The sequence below is a fragment of the Copidosoma floridanum genome, unplaced genomic scaffold (genome assembly GCF_036245765.1).
Source record: "Copidosoma floridanum isolate Cflo_tuat_1 unplaced genomic scaffold, Cflo_Japanese_pri ptg000001l, whole genome shotgun sequence".
In the NCBI taxonomy this organism is placed as follows: domain Eukaryota; kingdom Metazoa; phylum Arthropoda; class Insecta; order Hymenoptera; family Encyrtidae; genus Copidosoma; species Copidosoma floridanum.
Window position 1 is genome coordinate 9,351,668 of NW_028321878.1, and position 14,586 is coordinate 9,366,253.

The 14,586-nt window shown below is 39.0% G+C and overlaps 1 protein-coding gene across 2 annotated transcripts; it reads right to left on the reverse strand.

Moving 5' to 3' along the window:
* Window positions 1-1,381: 1,381 nt before the first annotated feature.
* On the reverse strand, window positions 1,382-12,580 carry cue (Low-density lipoprotein receptor repeat domain-containing protein cueball). Of its 2 annotated transcripts, XM_089593368.1 has the most exons (8): window positions 12,412-12,580; window positions 5,854-6,072; window positions 5,476-5,659; window positions 4,022-4,525; window positions 3,884-3,988; window positions 3,471-3,785; window positions 3,096-3,381; window positions 1,382-2,431 (listed from the first exon to the last, which is right to left on the reverse strand). In XM_089593368.1, exons 1-8 carry the CDS (start codon window positions 12,503-12,505, stop codon window positions 2,300-2,302), a joined length of 1,839 nt encoding a protein of 612 aa, XP_089449494.1. In that variant the 5' UTR covers window positions 12,506-12,580; the 3' UTR covers window positions 1,382-2,299. The 2 variants fall into 2 exon arrangements, with proteins under 2 accessions (XP_089449494.1, XP_014209044.2); XM_014353558.2 differs by having other exon boundaries at window positions 3,884-4,525.
* Between the last annotated feature and the right edge of the window lie 2,006 nt (window positions 12,581-14,586).

Genomic DNA, 14,586 nt, shown 5'->3' on the forward strand with positions numbered 1-14,586 from the left:
TATGACTAAATAAATTATATTTTTACTAGTATTAACAGCACCTACTTAAAAATAACAGTTGTGTTCATAAAATTATTTTTTGGGGGAAAGGGTAATCACAAATAAGTTTCAAAATATATTTATACTTGAATTGTGGATTTGCTCTAATTAAAAATTTTTAAAGTTTTTTGCAACAATATTATTATTATTAAAAATATATTGGATATAATGTAGGGGCATAAAAAAATTTTTTTAAGTTGTTTGGCTTAAGTAATTAAAATTTTAAAGGCCATACTTGTATTCATCGATGCAAGTTTCTTAATTTTGTATACTTTTTTGAAATGTTTTATCATTTTTACTTTGCCTCTAAGAGAATATTAGTTCTCTTTTTGTTTATCTTAATAACTACTATATTTTACTACACGTGACATCAAAGAGTTTTGCACTAGAAAATGATTTATTAGCTCCACACATTCACCTTTACTATATATTTTGTTGTAACATCTTATTGGTACTCTTTTTTAGTCTGTAACAATTCAAGAATAAAAAAACTACTCATATAAATAACATTAAAAATGTTATCTATAGGATTTTACGCAATAGGAACAATGACTTTAGGAAAAAATCAAACACTGCTAGAAAAATGGTAATTTTTGATCTACAAAAAAAAAAAAATCTTCATTAACAAACATTCGCTATTTTTATGAAGTAGTATCGGAGAAGTATCAGAATACTTCATCATAATATTTTATAAGAATGAAGTGAATATTTGCAATTAAATGAATAAAAGTAAGAAAAAAAATGGTAACGATTTAATGAAATTTTCATACGTTAAGTTTTTCTTTGATACATGGTGAGAATCGAAAAAATTACATTCCAATAAAATTAGTGCTTTCATTTACAGAAAGCACAAAAAATACTGAAAAAGAAAATCCACTTCGATTGTTGAACAAATGTGATTTTTCTACTTTCTTATCGCCACAATAAATTATTAACAATTAAAGCTTGCTTGAATATGGCCTTTTATTAGCTGCAGCTTTGTCACTTTGGTCCTGTGGTAGACGTAATCATATTAATAAATGAACACGAGTGTGTTGGACTATTTTTTGGATTCACGGAAAAAATGTAATTGAAAAACTGATAGTTCGTTACTTTTAAGTAACTAATATGGGAAAACATTGGATGGCAAAAGTTACAAAAACTTCCGACCTATGCCTTTGGAACCCATGTAAAGTGATTATTGTTTAATATCCTATTTTTTTTTTTTTTTTTTTTTTTTTTTTTTTTTTTTTTTTTTTTTTTTTTTTTTTTTTTTTTTTTAATAACTGACTTCAATTCTCGTTCCTCACCGATTGCCTTAGTTTCATAACAATTTGATTTTCACGAGTGTAAAAATAATTAAGTTTCCCCAGTAACTATATTGTACTCGTGTAAAAATTGTATTAAGTATCACACCTCATTAAAAATCTAATTAAGTCAATTATTCATTCAAAACTTTGAGGAATCCTTGAAAAAATTTTCAATTACGAGTACAACTAAAGAATTTATAATTTATACAAATGAGTAAGCAAAAAATTTCAGCTCACTGAAAACCACAAGTGACCAACGATCCCTGTAATAGGGAGTGAATTGTTTTAGCTGCCCACGTTGCAATAGCCGAGTGTTTACACACTTCGCGTTCAATCACAAATTAAGTATTAAAGTAACAACAAAATTGCGTCCTATGAAAAAAAAGGAAAAAAAAAAAAAAAAAATTAAACATGCATCAACATACGCTGAGAAAACGAAGTTAAAACACTTCGGTCCGAAAGCCAACCAAGTAATAATACGGTCACATTCATCCAGGTTCGGACAAAAGAATCATAGAACAAGTATATCATCTATATGCTTGAAAATCGTCTTGATGAAGAAAAAAAAAAAAAGGTCAAAGGCAGGCTCGGTATTTTCTCAGCACGCGCGGAAAGCCTTTGGTTTCGATATATGTATAAATATATATGTATATATGTGTACAAATCCATCTTCTCGTTCAAAGACAGAGAAAAAGCTCTATCTCGCACCTTCAACAACAAAAATACTCAACAAAGATTTGTTTGTTTTAGTTATCTTCTTCCATCATTCGCGTATCGGCGTCGTTTGCAAAATTGCAGTCTCAAGAAAAACTGTTTTTCCTTTCTTCGTACGCCACTCTATCGTGCAATCTGTTGCGGTGGCACGTATGGTAGTATGTATAGCAGTTGCAGTAAGTAGTTCGGTAGTCGTATACGGTGAGCAGTATCACGTTGGCAGCCAGAGATGCATCGGAAGCCGTCGTTAGTCGATGCTAGCAGCCGTGTCCGGGGCCAACCTCCATGTGGTCCAGCAAATTGCTCTTTTCCTCTTTTTTCGTGCCGTTGCTGCCACCGGTGACGTTTCGACCGTTGCTGGACGCGCGCAACTTTGGCTCGAAGCACGGCTGCAAAATACAATAAGCTTGCTGGTGATGCCTTGATTTTTTTGTTTCTAAGTGCAACTTCTTTCGTGCCGAATCTTCGTTTGATACAAACTCGTGCATATAACTTTCAATGCTTTCTATACTATACATAGCATTCCAATGGTAACGAGAAATCAGATCAATCGTAAATTTTTTTTTTTTTTTTTTTTCCAACAAAACTTCAAATGTGCCATGCTAGGACGTGGTATGATGTACTTTGTTATGATTCAAATTAATTTTAACGCATCAACCAAAGCAAAATCGTGGAGTTGAAGAATAAAATAAAACATTCTGTGCTAATAATGAGGGATGACATGCGAATCATGGTGTGATGGAAAAACAATAACCCGCACAATTGACAACGTGTGAGGTGTCCAATGAAACACCAATTGATGTACACATATATTATATAAGATTGTCACTGAGAAAAAAAAAAAATAATAATAATACTGCTGTAGACGCGTAGATGCCCAAGCCAACAAATAAATAAGCCTGTGAAAAAATACTCAAAACGTAAAAATGGAATAGGATGCCTTCAAGCGTCAATAAATCCAAACAAAAAAATAAAAAGTATAAAAACAACCAGGCGAACACGAGCGCCTCGTGCTTATCTACCGAAGCCAGGAGGATCGGGAGGCTGACTCACTGTTTCGCAGATGTTCATGTTGCAGCAGTTCTCGATGGTAATCTCGCACTGTTGGGTATCGGTGCCGGGCGAGGGCCTCGAGGTCAAGGGTGTGATGCCGGTCTTGTTGACGACGAAGCGCTTCTTTATGCGCGGCCTACGCTTCAGCCTCGAGACGTAAAAGCTCAGCAGAATCACAGCGATCGTGAGCATGCCCACAAAACCTGACAGCAGCGGCACAATAATCTGGCAGTTGAAGCTGTCGTAGCCCAAGACTTCCTGGATCGTATGGTTGAGCTCCGAGCATCTGTAACAATTATTGAGTTAAAACCATACCACATCATCAGACACTGCACTGTTACAGCTCTAACGTAAAAGAGAGAGAAAAAAAGCAACCTGCAGGACGCGGTGTCGATGCCGGTCATCTGAAACTGCCTGTTCATGCAGAAGAGAGCGCATATCTCGGCCATCTCGAGGGTCACCTCGCACCTCGCGCCGCTCGAATACTTGCACTCGCAGCTGGGCTTGCCGTCCTCGACCAGGCACTGGCCGTTGTTCAGACAGTAGCCATCACACGCGTCCCTCTCACACCTCGACCCACTCCTGGACCCATCGCACGAGCAGATCGGCAACCCCCGGCTGTTCACTTGGCACTCACCGGCCAGGCAGTAGTTGTGGCACGGCGAGATCTCGCACCTCGAGCCACTGAATCTGTGAGCAGCAGACGAAGAGCCCAGAATACATTCATCAGGATGCAATGACGACAAGAAAAGAAAAAGAAAAGAAAAAAAAAAGCAGCAAAAATTTACCCAGACTTGCAGCGGCAGGTACCGATGACTTTGTCAAATTCCCCTTGCCCGGAGCACTCGTTTTTAGGAAGCAACTGCTCCGAGCTTGAGGTAAGGTTGCTAAAGCTCGGCTCGGACCTGTCCAGCTCGTCGCGGGACCTCTGGCTCTTGGACTCGGTGGATTTTTGCTGCTGCAGCTTCCTCCTTGCGAGCTCGGCCTTCATCGCCCTGCAGTCGACGCCGGAGCCAAGGTTGTCGCGCGCGAGGAGGGTCGTCAAATCGGCTTGTTCGCCGGTCTTTAGGTAACTCCAGAACCTTCGGGGCGCGTCGCCCTGCCTCGACTCTTTGCCGATCTGCCAGACCGCGTTGGACACGTAGTCCGTCCAGTAGACGCGCTCCTTGTCGACACCTAGGTGTATCGGCTGGTGGTGGTTGCCGTGCACGAGGATGGCACGCCCGCTGCCGTCCAACTCGCTCTGCTCCACCTTATAGTGAATGCCCTCCTCGTCGTCCAGCCAGTAAAGCCGACCGCTCCAGTGGTCCACTGCGAGGCTCGACGTCTCGTAAAGGCTCTCGTTCGCCACGATGATCGCGTTACTGCCGTCCAGCTGCGAACGCCCTATACTCTGCCGCGACCGGTTTCCGTTCACCCAGTACAGTTGCCTGAACAAGCGCGATCTTCGTTATCGGAGCGATATTACACACTTTTACAACTACTAATATTTGACAATAAAAATCGGAAGCTCGACAGCGTGAACGCTATTTTCACCGCAAAGATCAGTGCAGTTAACAAAATTGACTGATTTTTTTTTGTGTAAAGTGCAACGAGTTATTTCAAAGTTTTTATCTTTTCTCGTTTAATTTGACTCTACATGTATTCCGGGATATGTATTGACAAAAAGAGATATACTTTGCGTTAAAAAAAAAAAAAAAAAAAAAAAATTAATAAATATTTTTTACAAACCAAAAAAGCTTGGGTATTTACGTGACGATAAGTAATGCAACAATAATTTATCGCGCACCGCAACGATTCACAGTCGATGCTCAGAGCCGCACACGATACCGAGAAGCTACTTGCGAAACGACGGACTTTCTCTTAGTTTGACATTTTTCAACCAACCAGCAGCTGTTGAATAATTCAATGTCACGAGGGTAGCACGTGAATTCAGAATCAAAGAGAAAAATCATTTTATCATAATATTAAAACTAGCGCGTACTTCGTTAAATGGTTTTCTTTGATTAGTAAAGATTAAAAGGCTGAACTGCAGCACGCAACAAAAAGCGACGAATCGAAGAACTGAATCATTAGAAATACAGACCCGATCAATCGAGCGAAACATGAAATTAAGCGTAACTTTCATAGAATGTATACCGATTTCGACCGCAAGAACTTATGTTGATACCAACTACAGCTCAAAATCATCGGTCACAAGCAGCCTTTGAAAAATTTGTTATCTCCATACTTTCAACTTATTCTCCGACATACGCTCGTTTGTGTGTATTTTGAGATACCGAGAGGAGCACTTTGAAAAAACCGACGATAAAAAGAATGTGTGTGCATAATACATAATAAAACCGCTGATGAATAAAACCAAACTGTATGTAAGTAATACCTGTTGCAGACGTCGAGGGCAATGGCTCGTAGGCTTTCGGTTACGAAGGCGCGTACTACGATCGGCTGGCCGGGCGGACCGTTGAGTGGCAGTTTCATTTTTGCTATAGACTTTTCGGTCGCCCAGAATAATGTACGCGACGCTCCGTCGAACGCCATACTCTGGATTTGGGAGTCTTTATCTCCTGAAACAACACAATTTATACATGCTATTTTTCATGTGTGACGTACAGCGGCGGGCCCTTTGATTTAATTAATTGGCAGATCGAAAACGCCACTTGAAGTTATAACATCTGATCTCTACGATTATACTGTATCTCTAAAGTGTAGGTATAATTGAGCACACGTAAGATAAGAATGAGTCGGTGATTATACTAACTCTTGAGTAAAGGCTTGGCGGTGATATTTTTAGCGGCGGTCAGATCGACACTGACGATCGAGTGCTCCATGTTGCCGGCGTCGCTCAGAAACAGCGTGTAGGTGTCATCGTCGTACGCCATTGCCACGAAGGACGAGGTATTGGTGATTACCATGCTGCCAGTGAGATTGCCATCGCGCGCGATAAAGTCGATCTCTTTACCGATCGTCACTGCCAGATCTGTAACGAGGAAAGAGGTTTTTTTTTTTTTTTTTTTTCTTTAGGAGTTGGTAAACTTGAACTTGTGGGATGATAGCGCTATCTCATTTTTTTATCGTACCACCGAGGAAAATAACATCAAACGCATAGTATGTTTTACGTATCGATAAAAGCACCGACAGCTCACAATGTACATACAAACGCGCAGCGCACGCATTGCTCCGACTCGTGAATAAAAATTAAGCTCGGACCTTTGGCTTATGTCAAATATTTTTCCTCGTTTGCGGGAAAAGCATTCATGCACATAAAACTCTCTGGGAATAACCGATCTTCCATCCGATTTGTCGTTTGCGTAGATCTACAACCGATCTTCAGTGGACCTTGAATTTTTATTTTAAACACGTAATATTATATTTATGCATTTCCCCATGCTGCAATAATAATAAAGTGTCGCTGAAAATGACGGCAAAGACGAGAGCATCAACATGTCGTGAAAGACTTGTAATAAAAAAACTTTAAGCCAATTTTTAACAGTCGTAATTCTCCAAGAGAGCTATATCGATAAAAACCAAAACCGCGAGACTCAAAATCGAAAAATACGTCGAGTATTTTTAATGGGTTGTTGGGGTTGTGGGGTTAAAAATGACGGTATCAACGTGCCTCAACATAGATTTGCAATAAAAACACCTTAAAGCTAATTTTTAACAGTCGCAATTCTCTAAAAGCGCTATCTCGATGAGAATCAATTATCTCACAAAACTCAAAATCGAAAAATACGTTAAACATTTTTATTGGGTTATTGGGGTCAAAAAAATGAAAGGTCGCTAAAAATGATAGTAAAGACGAGAGCATCAACATGCTGTAAGAAACTTATAATAATAATGCATTAGACTAATTTTCATCACTCGCAACTTCCCAATAGAGCCACATCGATAAGAATCAATTATCTAACGAGAGTCAATATTAAAAATTACCTCGATTTTTCTTGTTGAGTTATTTTAATTGTCTGGTGACAGTTTATCAAGCACGCATTATTTGTTTTTGTAAGAGGAGGTGACACAAAAGATTAGCAATAAACAAATGTTATTGTGATCTGTACCTTTGCGAGTGCACATTATATTACGTTTGAGTCTGCCCCCGTGACTGCATTGTCAACCAGGAAGGAATGTAAAGTCGATTACATTTTCTCCACGTTACCGATCTCTGCGTTTTCGAGAGCCAATTATTTTAGTGCAGGCGTTTATTTTTTTCTATTGACCGTCACGTGATTATTGCAAGTTTTTCGTTATTCATACAATACAATTTTATGACGCTCGTCGCTTGACATATAGTTGTAAAATTTTTTTAATGACAAACGCGCGTGTGCAAGCTGATTGTCGACTATGTGCGTAATTGCAGAATGGAACGTCAAAAATGAATTGTAAGTATTTGTAAAAAAAAAAAAAATTTTTTTAAATTTATTAATGTATGTTTTTAGTATTGCACAAAAGTTTTCCTGGAACATAAAGTATTTGCAACGTGAGCAAAAGTACATCGCATTATTGACGTACGGTGACGATGTTTTGACTCGTACATGTACATTTTTTTTATTTCCCCGATCAAGAAGTTTGCCGATCTTTGCCTTTGACATTTTTTTCCACGGATCTCGAAATAAAAAGCACTCATGACACCCGCATGCGACTAGTTTCCGCTCTCAAATTACGAAACGAATGTACATCGCAGGGGTAATGTAATACGTATGTACATACTTTTGTAGATCGAGGTAAAATGTGATGATGCGCGCACACAGTGAATACCTGTACGTGAGTACAGCGTAAATGAGTGAAAGTGTCCTCGTCGGTAGGTACATGGGTAAACACAAGTAATGAAGTTATTATACTCCAACCGAGTCGAAATGAGCAGTCACTTGGACATGAGGTATGCAAGTATTGTCAGCGCAATTTTCACAGCTAGGTGCACATTGCTTCTCTTTCGAGAACGTAATCTTAGACGAGACGAGGCTCTGTTGATTACTTTTTTTGTTTTCGTTCACAGGAGAGTGGAAAGATTTGTAGTCTCCGAGTTCAAGTTTCTCTCTCTCTCTCTTTCCTTATTGCATAATAATAATACATAAAGGGTCGCATACGACTATCGTGACGTATGTGTATTTATCCCTCCAAACTTCTATATACAGTTTTAACGGGATGAATAATGGGTTGTATTATTCTGTAGTCACCGTAAGTTATCAACATCTATGTATTTATTGGTCGCAGGGTCTGCGTGAAAAAATTTTAACGACCATTTATTCGACGTATCTAAATTAACTCATTTAATTCCTCAAATTTACATTGATGTAAAGTATTTTTTCAACTATCTTGTACATTTGCTAAAAAAATGTAACCAATTGTCTCTATAGAAACTGTACGGCATTATTCTCTCAATGACTTTTATATATAAAAAAAAAGTAGGTAATGGTGTCACGAGCGACAAAACTCACAGAGCAAAAGAAAACAAAGTGATGTTTCAAAAGGCTGTGGATAAATGAGTGACTTTTTTGATAAATCATACGACAAACCCATGGAAAATAATAATAGTATCGTCACCTAAGCTTGTTTCCTATATACGTACGAACTCAGAGGTATAGTGTAAAAATTAACTCCCTGCGGTGCCCTCGGATGATAAATGTGGTGAAAGTTATTTGCCGGGATGATGCGAAAAATTTGCGAGGCATGGACTCTTTCTCAATATTAGTCACCAAATGGAGATTCACGCGACGGACATGTAGGTATAAATAAGTTGCTCGTAGAAAAAGTTGTGTACAGGGGAATGTGGTCGGTACATTTCGAACGTGACTAGCCTATTTTCAAACGAGCTCTCATAATGACGCTGCACTTGTCTATGCAAAATTAAGTTGATGCTATAAATAATTTGCGTACACGTGCGTGCATTACTTATATAATTTTATAAGAACGAGCTTGAACGAGATGAGATTCGGTTAACTGATTGCTGCACGCGAATCGTTGTTCGTCAAATACCTTTGCCTCGCGTTTAACGTTGAATCTATAAAATTATGCACTCTTGTTGTCTCTGGATCATAATTTAATGTAATTCGTTAATTTTGGTCAGCACGACTGTTGGACATCGCAAAGGTAGGCGAAATCAATGATTTCATGATCGGGTGATCGAACGATCGCGGAAATTTCCAACATATCGTTTAGTTACGTCGATTCGCTGCAGAGAGACTCATTTTATTTACTAAACTTTGTTGGAAATCCACTCACCTGATAATTCTCGCTTCACATCGACGTGACAATAATTTAATTCAAGATGATGATTCGCAAATTACTATACTTTTGTTATCTCGTATAAATCTTTTAATACCGCAAGCGCTGATTATACATTTCGCATATGCAAATTTATTCGGTCGACATTTCGAAAAAAAATGTTTCAATGTCTGTGCAGATTGCTATATATAACGATGATCCGGTGGATTGAGAGAAAAAAAAAATAATTACGTAAAATCTCGCATACTAACGATTATGTATCCATTTGACGAACATAGGTAGTTTGCGCTTCGACTCATTTCAGTCTTCGACGAGTGGAATGCACTTACAAGCCTGGCGCGTGCAGTGTAACGATGCATTTGATATTTATTAAACCATTGTAATCATTATCATCATCGTGACTGTCATCGTATATGAATAATTGCTAATCATTTTCATACCAACTAAAAGCGATAAACAACAATATCGTCTCGTTTTTTGCCATCCACCCATTAACCGTGAATCTTTTGCTGTGCCAGAACGAAATTCTCCACTGTTTATCAGATGTCTATTGCATAAAATCCATCATCATCATATCATCTGATACATTGTTTCTCTTTCTTATTTTTTGATCGTATCGATAGTTACGTACGTGCGCGTTTCAAAGAGTTGCATGCAATTACAGCACTATCGGGCCGTGGTGGTGGATATTCAATGAGGTGCTAATAGCACCAATGTACCGCAAGCTCGATACGCTCGTAATCACGTTTTTGATCCAATTTGCGTCAATCGCGTTGACGACTGACATTTCCAATTCAGAGTCCTTTTGTGTGCCTTAGAAATACGTATACTCTGTCAATGTATACCGATGAATATTGTACATTGAGCTTCACCGAATCAAGACCACGAAAGAGAGCTTGATTCAATCAGAGCTTTCGATTCAAACGTTAGTCTCGAGAAACATCCCATGCATCTATAATGGATACACATTATATAACACCCGTTTTTCATTTAATCGGGCGTGCTTGTAAGAATATACGTGGCGACCGACATTGAAGATGAAAACTTGCACGATCGAATATATGAAGAATTCAAAAGGTCATCCAAGTGAAACCCAAGTCATACTCGAGCAGGTACCGAGATTCCCATAAAATTTCCAGAATAGAAAGTAAGCCCGTCGTCGAGCCACTATCACCTCTGGTCCGACAAATGTATATGATTTGAAATTCTTTCCATGCCGACTCGCATTATCCACAAGCTATGTGTATGATCGAGACACGAGATGAGAGGCCGGCAGCGTCAATATAGTCTCTCTGACATTAGTTATATAAAAAGCTCGTCCCCTGGCCAAAAAAGCTCTTGGCGCCAAACGGTCGCCCGGAGCCAAAGCCATGCCCCGTCGACGCACCCCAAATAAATCACGTTCCCTTAAGACTTTAACTCATGATTTCGAATTGAAACAAGTGTCCGTCCAAAGACCAGAGAGGATGCAGCACTAAATATATGTGTATAAGGCATCGGGAGATCTGCGGCGAAGCCGAGAGAATAAGGCGCGCGCGCAGTAGGTATACAAGCCGGCGAGGGCCTACGTGACGAGCCGTGGCACGCGAATGGAGTCGACCTCTCGTGCCTCGTGTTTTCTCTCTCTGGTGCCATGTATGCGTTGCTATTGGATGTTATGCTGTGCGCACCACGCGTCAATCGAACCTCTGTACTTATAAAGCTTCGAAAGCTCGGCTTGCGATAAGCGAAATTAGACAGGCGCTTGGTAATGTCTTTTGGTTGGGTCGAGCTTTCGCCACGGATGAGCCGCAAGGGGGGGGGGGCACTCCTTCGTTTTTTTTTTTATTTCGAGCTGGTTTGTCGGAGCGACATGGAGTAAGGACCTTTTTGAGTTTCGATCGAGTACGCCGCTCGCCAGATAAAAGATTATTTTTACCGAATCTCTCAGCTATCGTACGATAATAGACTGCTGCCCCCTCCCATGCGAGCTGACATTGAAAATTTGAGGGCAGCCTAATGGTGTATAATTAGGTGCTATCTCAACGCGGAAGCAAACATTTTTTTTTTTGTTTTTTTGTTTTTGTTTCTCTTCGTTATCGCTAATGGGTACGGGTGTGTCATGACGTTTTACCGATCCATTGATTACATCCTTCGGTATATTGCCGTATAATAATATAATTTATACACGCTTTACCAGAATTAGCTTGTATACCTTTTTGTATCTGATGCTGAAGTGTCGCAGCTGAAGAACGATAAATACGGCGACACACTTATTCGACGCGAATGGCACACATTTGGGTAATGATGTACGTTGGATGCATACCTACGTTAATCGTGATGACAGCAGAGATTTTCTTTTTTTTCCACGAGAAGTGCCGAGCGTGTATGATTTCGTGCACTTTAAAAAAAAAAAAAAAAATACGTTATAAGGGGGATTTTTGAAACAACGGTGTTTCATGTTTTTTTTCAATTGTTGGATCATAATTTTTATTTTTTTTATGGTAAGTGGATACTAGATATGTTGAAGCTAACATAAGTAGGTTGCTCCGAAATCAATGAGGTGCGGAATGTCTAAAACTCCAAGATGACAGGGCGTTTTCAATTATAGCATATGTATACGTATCGCCTAAACGAAGGTCCACACGTGTTATTAAACTGAAACAACATACTTTACGATTAGGTGCTTGTCTAACTATAAGTATGTGACACTAGGAGAAATACGTAGGTAAAATTAATCCAAACGCGAGATATCAAGTATTCGGTACGTTCTTGCGATCAGCTGAAGACGAAAAAAATTTAGTTTACGTAACATATAGAAAGAGAGAGAAAGAGAAAACAAAAAGAAAAGAGTCAGGTCGTGCGCACACTAAACTCACACGGGCTTACATGTACCTGACATACCATCGTCGCAGCAAAATCGTGTCTTACTACTTGCTTGCCACAGTGTCCGCCCGACCTTAAATTCGCCGGCACGTAGCCAAAGAGCGAGATGCGTTGCTCCCACATAGGTACTTACACACATACACATACACACCGTCTAAAAATGCTCCATATTTCGTCCCTGACAAATTAATGAATAGTAAAAAAAAAAAAAAAACAAACAAAAAGAACTCACCCCACTGCCTGGCACTGACAGTGCCAAAGAGGCCCAAAACAACGAGGACGAGGAGCATTGCAGCCGCATACACCGTCCCCTTCGTGCGATTCATTGTTCTCTCATTTGTCGCTAATTTTGTTTGAACAATTAGTTAATTCAATAGTGTGCTTGGAAAAAAAAAAAAAAAAAAAAATTCAGCTGCGTGACCCCCGCCAGTCGATATGTATTAGCACTACTACACTATATTATGTAGCGAGAGATCGAGCCAAGCAGTTGACACGAGGACGGTGTTGGATTGTCGGCTTGGGTGCACACGTATACACTTTGGAGTAAAAATTACACGACGGCTATGTTTATATGAAAAAGAAAAAAAGAAAAAAATAGCGGCAGTAACAATTTGTCTTTTTCTTTCAACATTCAATTGAAATACGCATCAGTTTGATCGTACCCCCCTGTTTTGCTAGCGTAAAAACCCGAGCGCTCAAACAAAAAGTCAGTACGTCCCGTGTGCTCTCCGCGGACCGACTGAGTTGCGCCAAAGACCTGACTGAAGATCCATCCGTCCGACTTCCTCTCTCGCTCTTTCGCTTTACGCCATGCACAATGACCTATACCTCTCTCGTATAGGAGTATAGGAGATAGGGCTCGGCTTCTAATCGAACGGGTAAAATAGGAAGTGAACTCCGTGCCGGTGTATATACTACAGAGCTCTCACACGACGCTTTTTTTTTTTTGTGGATTATTTTTATATTTTTAACTTTTTCAAAGTAATATTTAAATTTTTTACGGGGAGGGTGGTTTTGAGGAAAATTTTTCCATTCGAAGAAGGTACGGGGCTTGAGCTCCCCTACGGGGGGTAATTGAAAAGTGTCTACGTGACAAGCTGTGGGGAGAAGAATGGGCGATATTACGCGCACTTCTTCCTTGCCTTTTTTGCAGCTTCGATTCTGGCTACTTTAGTAACCACACACTTGTATATTGCACCATTCGGTGTCGCACGATCTCGTTTCGAGGACGAGACTCAATTTAGGCGATATTTTAACGGGTTATTGGGTTTATTAGCCGGAGGAACATTGATTGCGCGCCCGTGTGTGCGTACGATTGGATCAATGAGAGATAATTGTCGGACATCGATTGTTCATGGCTACTTTATTATGGAACCCCCCTTTTTTCTTTTTTTTTTTTTTTTTTTTTTTTCATACTCGTGTAAGTTTGTGACTTTAATGTGCAATTTAGAGGAAAATAATGATTATATGACATGCTGGAAAATCACGATTCTTATTGAATTACAAACGTGTTTGTTTATATTAGTTTCATTCGTGTTTTCATTGTGGTACTTATCAAACCTGTGATGATTTACGATTTGTTCCGTTCTTAGTCAATCGTGGGTAAGATGATATTAGAGTATGGTGTTATACTTTGAGTTTCCAAACCATTATTTTACATTGTATTCAGTCGAAGTAAATTTGATGATTTCGAATGTATACAGCATCTACAATCTCTCAATTCAATATAATATAGTGTACGAAAAATTAGATACAACAGTGTTTAGGGTTGATAGAGACACCGGTGTTCTGGGTATGGAAATTAGTAAAAATAAATTTAAAAATGATTACATATAGCAGGTTAGCGAATTCGTTGGCATACACCCTGGAAAATATCTTGATATTTTCACTGTATTATGGAAATGGTACAACATCCACAAAATATTTGAACTACTTGGAGTCTCGTAATAAATTTCATTTAGTTACAATATTTACTATATGTATATGAGTCATTGGATAGGCGCTTCAACAAAACGTCCACCATTACATGAATGTCATGATGTACATACTTGTTTACTTTGCCTTATCACATTTATGTCCACGGGAGTCTACAAGTATTACACTAATAATTAACTAAGTAATCTAGGTAAAAAGTAATTTAAAACCAATTTTACGTAGTAGCTTTCGTATATTTTCTTTTTATTTCCCTGCTTCCCTAGATTATTTTATTTTTCGTTACTTAGTTTAAATTAGTGTACATTAATTCTATAATGCATTCACCTGTTGCATAATATGTAACCCTGACAATCAAATGATTGAAAAGTTCAACGGAATAATCCCTATTGTTCAGTTCATTGAAAAAGTAACATTTTTGGTGCGGTAATCGCTAGAGTAAAAAATTGCTTGATAAAAGTAAGATAGACTCTCG